Raw genomic sequence first — 19,024 nt, forward strand, 5'->3', positions numbered from 1 at the left:
TTTAATGGTTAATTTGATGTAGCTAAATGGTAAAATTTTATTAGATGTAAATGTTATGTTTTCTAATAAAAAATGTTAAAAGAACACTAATAGTGCAAATCCTATTTTCTCTTTAAAAAATTGATTTATATATTTTTTTTAATACCATGGTCATTAATGGATGCACATTAAATCTAAAGCTAGTATTTCTTATTTATATGTCATTATAACACTTTAACATGGATTGACTAAAAAAATATGTATTCTCAACACAAATCTAGACATATTATATGTTCATTTGAGTAAAATGAGACTCAAAATTTACTTTTTTTTTTTTATTGAAATCATCATCTATGTGATTTTGACTAAAAATGCATTACTAACAAAAAAAAAAGTAGCACTTTTCTATTTATATGTAACAAAAGTAACATTTGTAGTTAATTTCAAATTTAGAGAATTAAAACCGGACACAGTTTTGAGACATTTACGAGAAAATGATATTTCAACAATTGAGAAGTGAGCCAAACGGAAATTTAGGAGTTTAGCAAGAAAGCAAACCAAACACGAATTTCTAATTCGGTTTTTGAAAATTAGTTTTAAGTATTGCCGTTAGTTTATTTAAAGACGAGAGTTCGACGTCGTTTTCGGGAGGCGCGAAATCTCAGTGTTCATTTTATTTGCATCTGCAAAAGGTAGTGGTCGTTTTCACTTTTCGGTTTTAGTTTTTTTTTCTCCTTTTTAAAGATTGAAACCACTGTTTCTTTTTTTTTTTTTTTTAAACCTCTTCAAATTTCAAATTTAAAAATTGGAGAAAACTCACAATCTTGAATGTTGATGATGTTTTGGTTTTGGCAGTAGTTCAACTGCTGAAGGCTCCTTGGGTGGGGCACATAAACGTGGAGGGAGGTGCCTCCAAACCATTACCTAATAAGATTAGTTTTTTTTTCCCTAAATACATATTTTTTCTCTTTTTTTATTTATACTATAATTTAATTCTCAATATATATTACTTATAATTTTCTCTCTCTTTTTTGTTTTTTTTTAATTTAAAATATTATAAAATATAAATATCATATTATATAATTTTTTTAATTGGTTTCAAAATTACTTATTTATTAAATTAAATTTTATAATTTTGTTTTTTAATTTTTTAAAGAAAATGATATTATTAAATATCATTAAAAATAATTACTAATTAAATATATTTAAAAATATTTTTAATATATTTTTATTATAAAAAATAACTCATTTAGAAGTTATCAGTATCTTTTGAATATTTTATTCTTTTCTTTTCATATCTGTAACCATAAATAATAAAAATATCAATTCTTATCACTTAAGTCAAAAATAATTGCTAAATAAATATTTTTAAAGATATTTTCAATATATTTTTATTTAAAGATATTTTCAATAAATATTTTTAAAGATATTCTCAATATAGCAGTTACTACCTTTTGAAATTTTATGTCTATTCTATAATATAGATGTATTAATTATTTTTTACTATGTTTTTTAGTTTATTTTAATACTATTAACTAATTTTCTTATTTTTTTAATCAACGAACATAACAAAAAAAAAAATATCAACAGTACATAAATTTAATTACAAAAGTACATACAAAGTAACTAAAAAATTGTAGTCCAATTTTATCCAATTTTTTTTATCTGTATATTTTTTCTTTAAAAAAATAAAAAACAAAATTATAAAATTTAATTTAATAAATAAGTAATTTTAAAACCAATTAAAAAAATCATATAATATAATATTTATATTTTATAATATTTTAAATTAAGAAAATACAAAAAGAAGAGAGAAAGTCTCAAGTAATGTATATTGAAAATTAAATTAGAACGTAGTGTAGATTGGGAAAAAATAGGAGAAAGGTGTATTTACGAAAAAAAAACCAATAAGATTATTATTATTATTATTATTATTATTATTATTATTATTATTATTATTATTATTATTATTATTATTATTATTATTATTATTATTATCAAAATATTGTGTGCCTACAAGTTTTTTTAAGTGTTTATGATATAATTCTACAATTTATTCTAAAGCAAATATTTTTATTTGGTGTATCTATTTTATTAGATTATTTTATCCATTGTTAGTTTTTAAATTTTTATTATTTCTTTTCTAATATTTACCCATTGTTTTTATGTTGTTAGTTTTTTTTTAAATTCTAATTTCTTTTTCTTTTTTATTTTTAGTTAAAATAGGTAAAGAGATATCCACTAGTTAAAATAAGAGTTTTACATTAATAACTCTCAAAATAAAATGTTGACACATTGTATATCCGTGAAATTTCAAATTCTATTAGAGAATAAAATTTTATATATATATATATATATATATATATATAATACTTAACTAATTGAACCCAAGTTTTATCTTTTTTCCTTGGTAAATTCCATATTAAATTTCTTATACTCTAATTGGTTCAAAAAGAAATAAAGTAAAATAAAAAAATAAAAACTTAATTATACCTTTATTCTTCATGTTATAGAACCTTTTCAAATTTGGTTCTTCTATTTTATTTTATTTTTGCAAATTCAATCTTTTAAAAGTTTATTGTGCAAATTTTGTTTGATTATTAAATTGACATATAATATTTAATGAAAACATAGATGTAATAATGTATTGTGTTTTCATGTTAGCATATTAATGTTAATGTGATACTATTACATCATCATTTTTGCTATATATTACAATTTAGATGTTAATTTAGTTGATATATAAATTTTTTTTGGTTTAAATGAAATGAGAGAACAAAATTTTATAAAGATGTAAAAATACTTTTATACTAGTGAATGTATTCTTATTAATATGATAAATAATTAAAATAACAGAAAAATATTATATTTTTCTTATTAATGTGATAAATAATTACAATAATAAGTAAAAATATTACGTAATTCTTATGACAAATTAATTTGTCACAATGTTTTCAATAATCAACCAAATAAATTTTACTAATGTCCAAAAAATATAATTTCTCGTAATTTTAGGTATGAAAAAACTTTTCTCTTACCAAACTTCTACTTTGTGTTATTATAATTTTCTCCCTCATGATTGGAACAATCGTGAGAGGACTCTGATCCTTAATTAACATAAACACAATTATCATCAACAAATTGAGAGACTTTCATGAACTCTTATGACAAATTAAACAATGCCTTTCAAAATCCAACAAAATATTGAGCAATGGTTTTTTTAGGACATCATTTCAAAACAAAATTGAAGGATGATGTACTAGAAGTTACTCAATAAGTAGCCCAGAAACAAAAGTTTGAAGGATGCTGTTTAACAGCTTATATGAGTGAGATTTGTAAGATGACTTTGATCCAATTAAAATATAAAAAAAATAACATTCCTCAAAAAAGACAGTTAAATCTGAGGTAAGCGAGTTGGAAGATCAGCCGGGACGTCTGCACTTGCCTGTCATGTAAAAAAACAAGCCAATTCAGTAATCTTAAAAAGTGAAGCAACATAAGCATGATAGCATTCTCTTATGGTTTTAACTTTTAATATTCTCATCAACTAAAAAACACAAATCCTCATTAAAAACATGTTATTTTTTAACCATGTTAATCCTCTTGTATTGTCTTTGTCAGATCAATAAATGAATCCTCACTTAGAAGGAAAAGGCTTTGTCCTTGTTTTAGATAAAATATTTACTAGATAAAGAATTGGAAAACAAGGTTCAGTTTCAACAACATATATTACAATTAAAAAAAAAATCTTAATTCTTCTTGGAACAGAATTCGGATATGGCATACCTGAAGGTATCTTGTCAACATAGCAGTAGTACTGAAGTTAAAGCCTTGAACCGGTTCTCCTTTTGTGCGAGATGCATTAAGTTGCTTTCTCACTTGAGAGGCTAATGACTGAATTAGCATTATGCAACAATAACAACAAAGAAATTGAAATTCAGCAAACAAAGGTGAAAGCTAAAGTCAAATTTAAAAAATGCACGTATGAAATGAAAACCTCATCAGAAATTGACAATCATAACAGCATATTTCTGTACAAAGGAAAGGAGCAAGAACATAAAGGATTAAAGGGTCACCTATCAAATACATACCTTCCCAAGCTCCACTCCCCACTGGTCAAAAGAATTGATGCCCCAAATAAAACCTTCTACAGCAACTCTGTGTTCATAGATTGCCAACAACTGGGAAAGCAGATAGGAGCTGATATTAGTGCAAAAAAGTAAATTTGCACAGCCTCATTAAAGAAAATCATTAGTATATACTGCTCAAAACATGTAAAAATTCACATTTCATTGGAACATCAGTGTCTTCTATTGAGAGGTGAGATCCAAGGGAGGGAGAAGGATATTTAAACAGAACGAAGACACTGAAAAATTTAAATTCCTTCCAACACGACGAACTATTTCCTTTCAAATTATTAATCATAATAAGTGAAATGGTCTTCAAAGTTCAAACCTGTCCAATATTATAAGCATTCAATGATGGAAGCAGAAGGCTGAGAGAAGGTCGGTTGCCTGAGAATGTCTGCAGCATGCAGAATGCACTGTAAGGGGACTACTGATTCTATAATTATAAATCATTAAGTAGCATAGAAACAGAAGGGAAACTACCTTGTGTGGCACAAGATGTGGAGGAACATTCTCCTTTTGCAATTGTTCAGCGGTCTGTTAAAAAAATGATTGATTGTAAGTTATAATTAATAAATTATAAGCCTCAAAAGAAGTTAAAAGAATGCATGAAAAATATAGAAAACAGCTGCCAAAAACATCCCAACATAGGATATCTGCTGTTCACTCCTGTGTCCCACCGTCTATGAGAAGAATGCTTATAACATGAAAATTGTTCTTTCTAAACTGGATTTCGGCCCTTGGTCCACTGTGGCCAAAGAATCAAAAACCATGTAATTATCAACCTCAGCCCAAAGTAGTTACCATATCTTCTAGACAAGAAGGCAATAACAAGAGGATCACATCCCCAATCAACTATTTAGGATAAATCAAAGGGATCTCTATCTCCTAAATGGATTGCTTGGATCCTCAAGCAAATTATCTCCACTATAAATAAAAACTAAAACACTCGAGGAATTTTCTCCCACAAATTTTATCCTCCTACTGTCACCTATAACCTGGTTGCCAGAGTATCTTCTGCAAATACATCACACCAAACACCATCATTCTCTCTGCCTTGGATCAAGTGTGGGCTAAAGCCTGATTTTTGGACAAAACAATAATTATCTTAAAGATACTAACATCAAGAATCCTGTTTCTGTTAGTGCAACGACCATTTTAATTTAATTTCCAATTTTCCATTATTAAAAATAAGCATGCATTTTTTTTTATCAGCAAAAGTATGATTATATTATATATAATGTTAAGTACAGTACAAGAGGTACTATTGTATATACAATAGCACCATACTATGCAAAGCTATGGTGACCTAATACATGCAGTACAGCAAGAATTAGGCAACCATAGATTTGACTGTAAGCTAGGCACCCAACCATAAAATATTTATAAGCTAATCCCCCCCGGAGCACAGAACCCATCCCTGATTTTGCTAGACCAGTAGTGGAATGTGTTGGGTTACAAGTGTGAGGTGAAGTCCCACATCGGGTAGAAGTGGAGAGGTTGAGCGCTATATAAGTGAGGAGAAGACTCATAAACCTGAGCCTTAAGGTTTTGGGTTAAAGTGTGTTGTCAGGTTTCCTTATGTGGTAGCTTGTGGTCTACATGTGTACCCCTCGAATCTCCCCAACAATTGGTATCAGAGCCGGGAGGCTACCATGTGGAAGAGACTCACACTTGAGGAGGAGATGTGTTGGGTTACAAGTATGAAGTGAAGTCCCACATCGGGTAGAAGTGGAGAGGTTGAGCACCATATAAGCGAAGAGAAAACCCATAAACCTGAGCCTTAAGGTTTTGGGTTAGAGTGTGGTGTCAAGTTTCCTTATGTGGTGGCTCGTGGTCCACAGGTGTACCCCTTGAATCTCCCCAACAGAATAGGATGTCAAATCCTTTTTCCAGATTTTTAAGCCATGACCAGCAGAAGAATAGAGCATCCTCCATCAACTTGTGACCTTTGAAGCTGTCACTTGAGAAGAAAATCTTATTTCTATGGTGCCAAATACACCATGTCAGGGAGATCCACCAAATCTGCCACCACTGTAGCCTAATACCCTTCAAATTGCAGTATGGATGTTGGAGGAAATGATCCCTCGGAATTTTCGGGAATACACCCGCTATGTTTAACCAAGACATCAATTCCCACCATAGCGGCATGATTTTAATACAGCTGAAAATAAGTGAGATGCATCCTCGACATGATTACTGCAGAATGGACAACTAACGTCGCTGATTTCCACATTCCTACTTCTCAAGTTACTCTTTGTTGGTAGTCTGTCCCAAATTAATCTCCAAGCAAAAAATCAAGCTTTACTTGAAATTTTTAACTTTCATAGTGTAGTGAACACTGCGTCCTGATTCTTATCTGCTGAGTGCCTATCAAGCAGCCTGTAGGCACTCCCCACTGCATGTCCCCCACCCGAGTCTCCCTTCCACCTCCAGACATCTTGTCGCTGCATTTGTACAATAAGGCCTTCTATATCCTCCATAAATTTTGCAACCATGTCTATTTCACCCTCTAGAAAAAATCTCCTCCATTAGAGCTGTCATTCTCACCTTGTACCTGATGTCGTCCTCATCTGCTGGATATATTGATTTTGTTGTTGTGAAATATTGTACAATCTTGGGTACTTCTCCATCAACGAGATCCCATCATCCTTCCACCCGTCTTCCCAAAACATCACCTTTGATCCACACCCAATTTTCCATTTAGACCCGCTTTTAAACCAACTCCCCTCGGTCGAATTATAGATGAAACTCAAATCCCACCACCAGAGGGACTCTTTGTTAGTCCTTCTTGTCACATCCAAATTCCTCCACCCTCCATATTTTTGAGTCCAACACTTGTGCCCACAATTCTCCTTGACGGTGAAACAAATTCCAGCGCCATTTTCCAAGTAATCAAAAATTGAATTTCACCAAATCTCTGATGCCCAAGCCATCTTTCTCCTTTGCTAGACAGACTGATCCCCAATTCATCCATGCGATCTTCTGGTCCGAGTGCCCTCCCCACAAGAACCAACACTGCAGCCTCACTAACCTGCCACCACCTTTTTCAGAGCCCTGAAAAAAGAAAAGAAGTAATTGGGGATCAAGTTTAGGACTGACTTAATCAAAGTCACCCATCCCCTGAAAGAAAATTATTTTTGTTTCCATTTTGACAATTTTCTCTCACATCTCCTGACTATTGGATTTCAAATCTCACTACGCCTTGGGTTTGCTCCAATAGGGATACCCAAGTAAGGAAAAGGGTACTGACAACACTCTGCAATTTATAAAACTGGCAACTCTGTTCAGCCACTACTTAGACATCCCAATTGCTCCAAAGCTTCTTTTGACAAAATTTATCTTTAGTCCCGATACCAATTCAAAGCTCCTTAGAATCACCTTGATTACTCTTACATTTGCCATTGATGCTGACCCAAAGAAGACCGTATCATCTGCGAACTGTAATATACTGATTTCCACATTATTTCTGTCTACTTTAAAGCCATCAAATAGGTTCTTCTCCTGAGCTTCTCTCATCAAACCAACTAGGCCCTCTACTACAATATTGAACAGGAACGGGGCTAATGGGTCCCCTTGCCTGAGCACTCTTTGGGGAGTGAACTCCGTTGTTGGGCTCCCATTAACCAATATGGAAATAGAAGCTGATTTCAGACAACCTTCAATCCATGTAATCCATTTGAAACAAAATCCCGTCCGCCTCATCATATATAATAGAAAATCTCAACAGACTGAGTCATATGTCTTTTCATAATTAACTTTAAACACAAGGCATCTTTTATTACATCTTTTTGCTTCTTCGATGACTTCATTGGCTATTACCACGCTATGTAGCATGTGTCTACCCTCTATGAAAGCAGTTTGACATTCATCTATCATGGTTGGTAGCACCTTCTTCAGCCTTCTAGATAATAGTTTAGCCACAATTTTATACATGCAACATATTAATGAGATAGACCTGTATTCATTGAGGCTATGGGGATCAAGGACCTTGGGTATCAAAGCTAAGAATGATGCATTGCTCCCCTTCGGATAAACTTCATTGACATAGAATTCATCCAAAAATCGGAGCAAATCATATTTGATAACATCCCAGAATTCCTTGATAAACTTGAAATTTATTCCATCTGGTCCAGGGCTCTTGGCACTACCACATTCCCATACTGCATCCCTCACTTCTTTCTCATCGAAACGTGCCACCAGGAGGTCATTATCTTGCTGGCCAATGGACTGAAATCTGACCCCATCTATTCTAGGCCTCTCCCACTCAGACTCCTCAAATCTCCTCTTGAAAAACTGTCTAATTTCCTCTTTGACCTTGCTTGCCTCTTCTATCCAACACCCATCAGCAAGCACTCCTCTAACCATATTAAATCTACATTTCCAGTTTACAATCAAGTGGAAGAACCGAGAATTACAATCCCTTTCCTTGATCCAACTAGTCCTTACCTTTTGCCTCAGAATGGATTCATTTGAGTGTGTTGCTACCCATAGTTCCTCCTGCAGTTACTTCTGCAATTTAATTTCTTGTTCATTCAGTTGTCTGTCATCCCCTTCTTTTTCCAGCTTGTTCAACTCCATCTCTATTCTTCTTAATTTCTGCTATCGCCAAAGTAAGTCTTATTCCATTCTTTAAACCTCTGCTTAAGACCCTTGATCTTTTCTTTTAACATAAAACCTCCCCAACCATTTACAGAGTTCGCTGTTGGGGAGATTCGAGGGGTACACCTGTGGACCATGAGCCACCACATAAGGAGACCTGACACCACACTCTAACCCAAAACCTTAAGGCTCAAGTTTATGGGTCTCCTCACTTATATGGTGCTTAACCTTTCCACTTCTACCCAATGTGGGACTTCACCTCACACTTGTAACCCAACACATCTCCCCCTCAAGTGTGAGTCTCTTCTACATGGTAGTCTCCCCCTCGAGCGGAAGTCTTTATCATCCACGAGTATAGCCATTCTGACAATCTACGGGGTACGTTGTGCTGCTATCTTACTCATCTCCCATAGTCACGGACTACCTTCTTGAAGGATTTATCCTTAAACCAACAATCTAGAACCTGAAACGGCTTCGGGCCCTAATCAGCAAATGTGGATCTCAACAGAATTGGGCAATGGTCTGAGAAATTGCGATCCATGATAAACCGAGTGCTACCTTGCCATTTGGTAAGCCATTCTGCAAATATAAGAATTTTGTCCAGTCTACTCTTGGCTGTCCCATTTGGTCTATACCAGGTGAATTTTCGCCCCACACAAGACACATCCTCAACCTCTAGTTCTGCAATCCATTCAATAAATTCCCTCATAATATTCTCATCTTGCACCCTCTGACATACACCTACTCTTTCAAATGCTCTTCTAATATTATTAAAATATCCTAATATACACCATAGGCCTCCCAAATTTGCACTCCTTATATGTCTAACTTGCTCCCACAAATTTCTTTTCAAAGCTACATCACATGGCGAGTATATGTTCACTATTGACACTTTTCCGCCATCAGCAACCCAAAAATAAGCATGAATTTGATCATGTTCATTGTTTTATGATTCATTTTCTTTTCTTTTCTACTTTATATCTTGAGAAGGGACAAGAAATCAGGCTACTTAATCCCTATATAGGATAGAATAATACCTTACCATATGGAAGGGCTCCATTCGGTTAGTTTATTAAACATGAATTAGATAAGAGAAACTGCACATGTACCTTCCCATAGGCAAGGGCATCTGGTTGTGCAAAAAAGTTTGACATTAGCTCATCATGGTTGCTCACAACCTCACCTGCACAGAAAGTGCATGAATTATAAACTGGATGTGTCAAACACAAATAACCAGAGTGTAAACTTCAAACCAGCCATATTTACCACTCAAATAAACAGGTTGCTGACTTTTCACAACTCCAATAAAATCACAAGGAATAACGCGTCCCTACAAATTAGAAGATGGAGATAGATGTGTTATTTCACAACAAAATTCATTCATACTAAAGAGATAAATGTAGCATCTATGCTGAATTAATGAGCAGATTGGAAGGCACATATCAGAGAATGATTGTTATCAGGCTACATGGTACTTGAGCAAATCAAAGAAATAAGCTTAAAGATTGAAATCCACTTTTGGTATTGTTGGAAAGCCACCTTAATTGTGGTCACCCCTAGCCTGCCTTAGTTGCAACCTCTTTGGAGGTTGCCTTAATTGTAGTCTCAAGGGTGGTGGTTTAGTCCCTCATCGACTATACATATGGCTTAATAGAACTTCTAAAGTTTGGGCAATTCTCATCTTACAAACTGATTTTGTGGGGTAGAATTAGGCACTTGGGCTCTTAACCTCAAATTCTAAGAGGTAAGATTGACCCCTCTACCAAATCCTAAATAACAAAAAAGATTGTAGAAATTCTTCAATGTTATTCAATAATATATAAAAAAAATTGCCACCCATTTAGGCTATTTCTGCATGGACTTATGTCCTCATCAACCATAATTATTAGATTTTGACTAAGCATTAGCATGCAAACTGCACAAACTAGAATTCAAATATGAATTACAACACAAATATCACTATCTGTATCTCACCTGGTGTATAAGTTGATAAAAACTGTGCTGCCCATTTGTTCCTGGTTCACCGAAATCAATTTCACCAGCCTCAAATGGTAGTGGAACACCATCAATTGAAACACCCTTGCCATTACTTTCCATGCTAACCTAATTTGAACATACACTAAACTATAAGAACAAAGAGAGAGGAAAAAAACATTAAACAATGTATGAGCATTTAATCGCAAGGCAATAATAAACATACCTGTTGAATGTGTGGGGCAAATTTCTCCAGGGCTTGAGAATAGGGTAAGATAGCCTAGTGTGAACCAGAAGTTTCAGTTATTGAAAATGATAGGTTAATAGTAAAGAAACATAAGTTTTTGAATAGAACAAAACATGAGGTACTCACCCGGGCAGGATATCCAAGAAATGAGACATTCCATACACTCAACATTCCCAAAAGCACCTGGCCAATTGACACAATGTTATTAAACATCTCACCTTGCACTTGCTAAAGAAGCATCTCTAATACCAGATAGATGCATAATCCTTGAGAGAAGGAAGGTGAGAGTAGTTTTCAAATCATGAAAGCCAATTCAAATTTTGGGTGCAAAGAATTGTTCATGAGACAAGGTCAAGGAAGCCTTAAGTAGAGAGAGAGAGGGAGGGAGGGAGAGGGAAAGTAGGTCTAAGGGAGACCATGAGAAAGAGAAAATAGAAATTTAATAAATAGGAAGAGCATTATTAAGAAAGATAAGTCAAACAAATATTCTTTCTTCCAATTGATGTTGGACTCCTCTGTAAGACATTATTACAGTTACAATAAAAAACAATCTTGGACTTCCACCTAATAGCTTAATCTTTTAGGTATGAGGGTGAGTTAGTTCATGATAATTACTTTCAGGCCACTAGGTTAAAACAAATATTGGCTTAAAATTTAGTCCAACATATGCAGGAAATCCACCGGTACAAAGGAAACACCAAAGGACACAGGTTAGTACAGGGATTCTTACAGGTAGATTTCTTTCAAATGGTTCTGAATACATATGTTGATCAATGCTGGAAGCTCCCTTTAAAAACCTTCACAAAAGAAACATGACATCATATACAAACCAAACATATGCACAAGAAAGGATACCCATTCTATCAAATAGAATCCAAAAAAGATAAAAAAATAAAATAAAATGAATAGATGGATGATTCTTTACAGTCGTCTAATTAAAGCTACTAACCAAGAGAACACCATATTTTCCTTTCTCTAATTGCATAAAGAAAATATAGGAGCACTGGAGGCATTATACATGAATTAGCTGTTGTTACAATTTGGGTTTTTTTCGACAAGATTTGATTGCATTTTAGAAATACTGTGAAGATTAAAACACTATCTGAATACAGATTCAGGGACATATATATCCTTTATCCTTTTCTTATGATAAATCAAGAAATCAGGAAGAGCATATGCATAAGAGCATATGATAAATCAAGAAATCAGGGACATATATATTTTCCTTTCTCTAATTCCCTTTTTTCTATTTTTTACTCAAAAACTGAAGTGATATAGGCAATACAACCTTGCTAGAGTGCATTAAACAATAAGTGGAAACAATATACTTAAAATAAATTAGGCTGAAGCTAAGACCATTATCAATTAAAAGAAATTCCTGCTATAGAATCACGGCAATAATAAATCACATACTTCTCAATTACTGAGAAACCATATTGTAGGGATAAAGGCAATACTCCAACAGCACTGCAGACTGTAAGCAACATAACAAATAATAGCCAAAATCAAACGTCTTCAATAATTCAAATGACTACTCTTATTCAAAAAAAGGGCAGCTTAGTGCATAAGGCTCCTACCAAGTGGGATCTAGAAAGGATATATGTATGCAAGGAAAAAAAATTACCACTATATCGGCCACCAACCCAGTCCCAAAATGCAAAAACATTATTGGGATCAATGCCAAACTCTTCCACAAGCTGCATCAGAAATTAAGACAACAGTAAAAGATAACTATAGACTCAGCCTTGAATAATTTATATATGCCTATGCACAGAAATCATACAAAGAATTTTTAACAAAGCTCAATGAACTAAGCAAAAGAAGAAAGAACAAATGGCCATACTGTGAGATTGGTACTGACTGCCACCATATGTTTTGCAACTGCTAAGGGCCTGAAGGTAAAATGGAATGATCAGCCAGTCTTCAAATTCCATTTAACATTTCCGTTTTTACATAACTATGAATATATTTTGAAGAAATCAGGGGATGGGGGCATAATGTTCATAATACTAAAGTCTAAAAGGTATAGGCCCCAGATTCTATTGAGCAGGCCCCTACATAAAATGAAAGAATCAGAATCATCATTATACTATTATTCTTGAAAAAAATAGTTTTTATCTTCACTTACCCTAGAGCATTAGAAATCCATTCCCTGAGTGTTCGGGCATTCAACATGGTTTCGGCGGTCGTAAAAGTCTTTGAAACAATCACCACTACAAAAATAAAAAGAATTCCAACAGTAAAGCACACAAGATGGAATCCCAGTCTCTTAAGTCAAATATCAAGTAAAAAAGGAAAGTCAAAATACTTGTGTACCTAGGGTTGTTTCAGGATTTAATCCTGTGATGTTTCTAGCAACATCAATTGGATCAACATTTGCAAGACTGCACATACAAGCATATAAAGGAAGAGGTTGATTTTGTGATAAGTTGAATATACTGAAGAGGTTGATCATGTCACCATTATATGAGATAAAATAAAATAAAAAAAAGAGGGGAGTGGGGGAGATCAAGAGTAGCTTGTATAGACAGATTCATGTAGTTTACTTAGAATTAGATGGCAACAAACCAGACTTCAAAAACCAAAGCGATATTGGATACTTACAAGCGTAGCTGACGCCCTCTTGCAGATTCAATTGCTTCAGGATCTGTAAGATGTTATAAAAACATATTCAGCACTTCTACTTGCTAGAAGATGACATTCATGCTTCTTGTGTTCATATACATTTGTACTAAAAAAAGTCTACAAATATAAGGAGAAGAAAAGCGGATAATGTGAATGTCACCAAGAAACTAGAAAACATCAGTAACCTGTTTGAAGAGCTGTGTGCACAAATAATGGACCTAAGAAACTGCCACCAATACCAACGGCAACAACATCCTTCAATTCCTTTCCTGTAGCTCCAACCTACAAAAATATAATTTATACTCTCAACTCAAGTTCAACAATGTCCATATACAAAGACAGGATAGTATATTACCCAAGATCCACTGCGGACCCGCTCAGAGAACTCCTGGATCTTGTCCAGAACATTCCAAACATCTGGGACAACATTGTTTCCATCACTCTGTATAACAGCATCTCTTGGAGCACGAAGAGCTACATGAAGTACTGATCTATTTTCAGTGCTGTTTATCTGAAAGTCCAAGAAAAATTACAAAATAAAATGAGATAATTCAGAAAATGAAGCAATTGATTCCACAATATATTCCATATCTACCCTTATGTACTACAAGGTTTCCCAAAGTAGAGGCAGGAATTTCAGAAACCATTTAATAAAACTATAGTAGAGAGTTAACACCTTTATTACAAATGGAGCAAAAATTTTAAAATGCAGGTGAGTATGCCATGAGCATATGTACAACTCATTGGATCAGTATACAGGCACTTACATACTCCCCATTGTACATCTGGTTTATCTTTTGCTTGAGGGATGCAACCTACATCACATCCAGACATATAATTATCAGATGATTGCATTTCAGTTTGATAATGAACCCTTTTTTTCCCTGGAGGACATGCCTGAGGGCCACCAAGTTGTCCAAATACCTAGAAGGAGTGAACTGACCTCTGCCAATTTGAAGAGTTTTTCCCTTGTTTCAAGAGTGGCTTGCTGCCTTGAGTAGTCCAATAGAATTCCATCAAATTCACTTCAAAGAATGCAAAAGTCAGAAGGTTATACATCAACACATTTCAATCACATTAGTATTGGCCCAACTTTTTTAGCATAAAGTATTTTCAAATCCTAAAATGGCAATCTCCTGATTTTATTGTTACAGCTATAAAAGAATATAACATATTGTAAGATTATAGAGCTTCATATAGCAAGTGTCATACACCACCATTGACTGGGATCTCTCATCATCGCTCAATAAATCACGTAAATGAGTCTTTTCTACATCCTCAGCATGAGCCTGCACGAAGGAGATGCAATTAATAGAATGTTTCACTATTTCTGCATTATAAATATATAAGAAGTAATTGTTTGTCACCTTTAACTCCTTCCATTGCTGAGTGTCACAGATGAGAGTAGACGAAGCCATTTGGAATTATGATTGATAGATTTTCCTGCACCAAGAAGTTTCCCCAATAAATTATGTTATTAATCCAATTTTCTTTGAACAATTTCTTATCACAATCCTACAAGTTTACTTTTCTTCATCCAATAAAGCATGAAGAAAACCTTGCAGATAAAGAAAAACAACAATAAAATATATGTGGAAACCTCTACTTTAAAGAACTTCAGAGCATATAATAGCCACGTAGTTTTAACATGTCATAAGTGAATCAGAGTCTCTAAAATTATACATATGTATACACTATATAGTATGCAATAATAACAAGTATGAAATTGAAAACTCAATATAGGCTTCCATCTGTTGAAAGAAAATGAATGCCTGAGACAGACTGCCTAAAAATATTAAAATAAAATAAACTGTCAAAGTTATAATTTTAAGCTGGAAGGCATGTATAAGTACATGAGACAAAACCAACTTTACGTAAGATTCTTATTCCAAGAATGATAATTCTATTGTCTTCCATCTGTGTAAGGAAAATAAATTCCAAGGATAGAATCCCATAAAAATTAAGAGGGAAAAAAAAAGAATTTTAAGCTTAGCTGATAGGATAAGTATAATAACATTACTAAATAAAACAAAAGCAACTGTACAAAACAAAAGATCCTTATTCCAAGCAATTCTATTTGGCAGGAATCTATATACTTTTATAGCATAAATATTGATTCATGAGAAATAAATAATTTTCTAACAGAAAGCCATCGTGATTCTCTTCTGGTACACAAAATTATCATGATTTAATTCATTAAATAATAGCCTCCTATTATGAGGCCAGGCTGTAGCATTCGTGCAATTTCCGGCATGATGAAAGAACTAACCTATGGTAAAGGAGCCAAAGATTATTCAAAGGCTAAGCTCATTTAACACAGAACCAAGCTTCTTTAGGCCAACAATTAACAAGCAACATGACAAAGCAGTTTTTAGCTACTAATTCAGCAAATTAACTTCTATTGAAACCGAAAGAACAAGCGCAGTCAGCAACCAAATTTTGAATCAGGTCCATTTAAGCATTTAGTCAAGCACTAGCCACGCAACCAACACCTGGCTTTCTGAATAAATACCTAATAAGAGGGACCTTATATATGCAGTAGAGTCCTTATATATAATGCACAATGAAGTACTGCATGAATGGACATATAAGAATACTAATCTACTGAATCACTCATGTTTTAATCTTCTACGTCCTAAGTTATTACAGGGAAAACTATGAACATAAATTTCTAAAAGAAATTTCCACCACTAAACAGAACATAACACAAGCCCAAATGAAGTTTTATAACCTAATCCAACCCAATTGAATCAAAATATGCATTGATAAGAATCACACACACACACACACACAACAGATGCCAAATACCAAATGAATAACTGAAAAAACCAAGAACAAAACAACAAATGCATACCCTCAAAAGTCAAATCACAAATAAGTAATAAAAAAACATCAAATTAACAGAACACCCATGAAAACTAAAAAAACAACACTGAAGAACATGCAGATGCAGGGGACTCTGTTTCAAAAAAAAGGTCAATGCTGCAAATGATAGCCAGAGCATTCAGAGACGTGACATTATTGTATTGGCAATAAGCGTGAAAACAGAGAAATGGGTTTGGTTCCAAACCTGAAAAAGGAAGCTGCTTTGGCAAGAAATGAAAATGGGGTGTCTTAGAATGTGGTTTTTGGAAGGTAAAAAGATGGTGGCGATCACAAAAAAGCAAAGGTGGGTTGGAAGTTGAGAATAGTTCTTTTTTTTTTTTCTTAAGCAATATTGTGTGAGAAATATTCAAGTTCTGTGGACGGAATTGCATTTTTTCAAGCTCACGGGAATGGACCTTAAAACTCGTGATGGCACACAGATACAACCATAATACAGAGTGACGGCTAGTATCAAGTTTGTGTGTCTCACATTGCTGTAATCAATTTAAAGATTTTTTTTACTTATTTAACTCATCTTATTTCAAGTAATATTGTATTTGATTTTATTGGTGGGTAAAATTTTCTTAGATTATCCATCCGGAGTGAGATTAATCTTAATTGAGTGAATTGTGAGACACCAATGGTATATGATCCGATAAAAAAAGATAACACTATTAAGAGAGACGAAAAAATTTTCAAGTTAACTGTAATGCAGATCATTGCCTCCCATCTTTTTTACAATAATAAGTGATCATGTATTTTATGAGAAATTATTAAGTGATTTAAGATCACTATCTCATTCATGATCATTACCTAATAATTTCTCATATTTCACATTATATAACTTGTTTTTTATAAGCAAGACCAAAAGACAGAGTATTTTTAAAACTTTTAAATTTATATTTTTAATTAAAATATAAATTTAAAAGTTTTAATAAAATATGAGATTAATTTTGATAAAAATTTAGAGGGATTTTGATATATTAATATATAAAAAATAATAGTATTAACTAAATATAAATATGAATTTATTTAAAATAATTATTGTTAAATATGGTCATTTATGATTAACTAATAATGTAAAAAAATATTTATACTATAATTTTTATTTCTAATTAAATTCTTAAAATCTCATCAAAATCATGATCTTCAAGTATGCATAGAAATGAAGTCTCTCCGAGATTTAAAGCACGCCTGAGGATCGGTTGCAAAATTTATGGGTCAGCTTGTTTAAAATTATAAAAAAAAAAAAAGATTTAAAAAACAATTTTTTAGTAAGCAGATAAGAATTTCTTTCTTAAATTAAGGGAAAAAATCATTTTTTAAGTATAAATAGTTTAGACAATCATACTAAAAAAACTAAAAAGTTATTTATTTTATTAAAACAAACTATTTTTTCAATAAATAAGTTTAAACAAATTGATTCAGTGTTTGAAACAAAAATAATTTTGTCAATGGATCATGATTCTTACTTTATATTTATTTTATTTTTATCCATTGAATTTGAATTGAAATATGTGCTCCAACATTTTCAACTACAAACCAAATATGTAGTTACCATTTGCCATCAATAAATTTTCAATTTCTGGCGGGCACAATCTTCAATCTACTATGATCAATCAATAGATTTGTACAAAGAGTAATAAAAATATACATTAAAATTCAATAAAATGCGTATGCAACATATAAAAACAAATATATATATATATATATATATATATATATATATATATATATATGGATAATTATAGTTCTTTCTTTTTTTAATACAAAATATCATCAACTACTAATCATCCTCACATTTTTTTACTAACATATAAAAGTTTAAATAAATTAGGTCTAAGAATTGATTAGGTCTTAAAATTTAAAGAGCGCTTACAAATTACACACCAATAAGATCTTTACATTTATGGTGAAAATCAAACTCATGTTCTTTTAAGATATGAGTTACGTTTAATTAATCTCACATATTAGGCTTGAACATAAAGTTTGACAAAAAGTTTTCATATAAACAATTCAAATACTATTTTTTAAAATCACCATAAATAGAGCTTTTGGCTTCATGGTAGAACTTCTAGGTAACCAATATGTTTTGATCTTTTGATTAATTATGTGATTAATTCTCAGTGAGATTTAGTCACGTATTGGCTCTCTCCAAGGATGAATATTGTGATAATTAAATTCAAGTTTTTCCCTTTAAACTCTACATTATCAGTTGAGTTACACTTATTAACTATTGAAATAATACCATTTTAGATGTTTCAATTATTTCATCGTTAAATTATTAATCACCACTAGACAACCATGTAACATTACATTCCTTAAATGTGTTATAGGTGTAATCAACCATTAATTGTTGTCAAGCTTTCAAAGATTGAGCATCCCTTACAAAATACATTTCACCAATACAAGTGCAAAGTTCATCTTCCGAATGAAATATAGATTAAAGTGTAAGAATTAATATGATCTATATTAGGATTTAGAACACCCAAATAATAGCGCAATATTAGGATTTAGAACATCAATTAAATGAAGGACAAACATAGAAAATTCTAACAATAGGTACTAGTCTACTAGAGCCAAAAATAAAATAAAATTTGCAAAT

At 32.5% G+C, this 19,024-nt stretch overlaps 1 protein-coding gene across 1 annotated transcript; it reads right to left on the reverse strand.

The window, feature by feature from the left end:
* Positions 1-3,112: 3,112 nt before the first annotated feature.
* On the reverse strand, positions 3,113-16,882 carry LOC114400773 (glucose-6-phosphate isomerase, cytosolic-like). Its single transcript, XM_028363404.1, has 24 exons — positions 16,625-16,882; positions 14,922-14,997; positions 14,767-14,843; positions 14,498-14,579; positions 14,322-14,369; positions 13,910-14,065; positions 13,740-13,836; positions 13,534-13,576; positions 13,246-13,313; positions 13,058-13,142; positions 12,773-12,821; positions 12,554-12,626; positions 12,343-12,403; positions 11,660-11,726; positions 11,056-11,112; positions 10,909-10,962; positions 10,683-10,811; positions 9,975-10,038; positions 9,818-9,891; positions 4,590-4,643; positions 4,435-4,503; positions 4,071-4,160; positions 3,766-3,873; positions 3,113-3,424 (listed from the first exon to the last, which is right to left on the reverse strand). Exons 2-24 carry the CDS (start codon positions 14,970-14,972, stop codon positions 3,374-3,376), a joined length of 1,707 nt encoding a protein of 568 aa, XP_028219205.1. The 5' UTR covers positions 14,973-14,997; positions 16,625-16,882; the 3' UTR covers positions 3,113-3,373.
* Between the last annotated feature and the right edge of the window lie 2,142 nt (positions 16,883-19,024).

Source organism: Glycine soja, chromosome 19 (assembly GCF_004193775.1).
Source record: "Glycine soja cultivar W05 chromosome 19, ASM419377v2, whole genome shotgun sequence".
Classification (NCBI taxonomy): Eukaryota; Viridiplantae; Streptophyta; class Magnoliopsida; order Fabales; family Fabaceae; genus Glycine; species Glycine soja.

Coding starts and splice junctions, on each gene's coding strand:
- LOC114400773 (XM_028363404.1), bottom strand. CDS start 14,972: ATGGCTTCGTCTACTCTCATCTGTGACACTCAGCAATGGAAGGAGTTA. Junction 12,822..13,057: donor TGGATTTCTAATGCTCTAGG/GTAAGTGAAGAT, acceptor TTTTACCTTCAG/GCCCTTAGCAGTTGCAAAAC. Junction 10,039..10,682: donor TTTATCAACTTATACACCAG/GTGAGATACAGA, acceptor TCTAATTTGTAG/GGACGCGTTATTCCTTGTGA.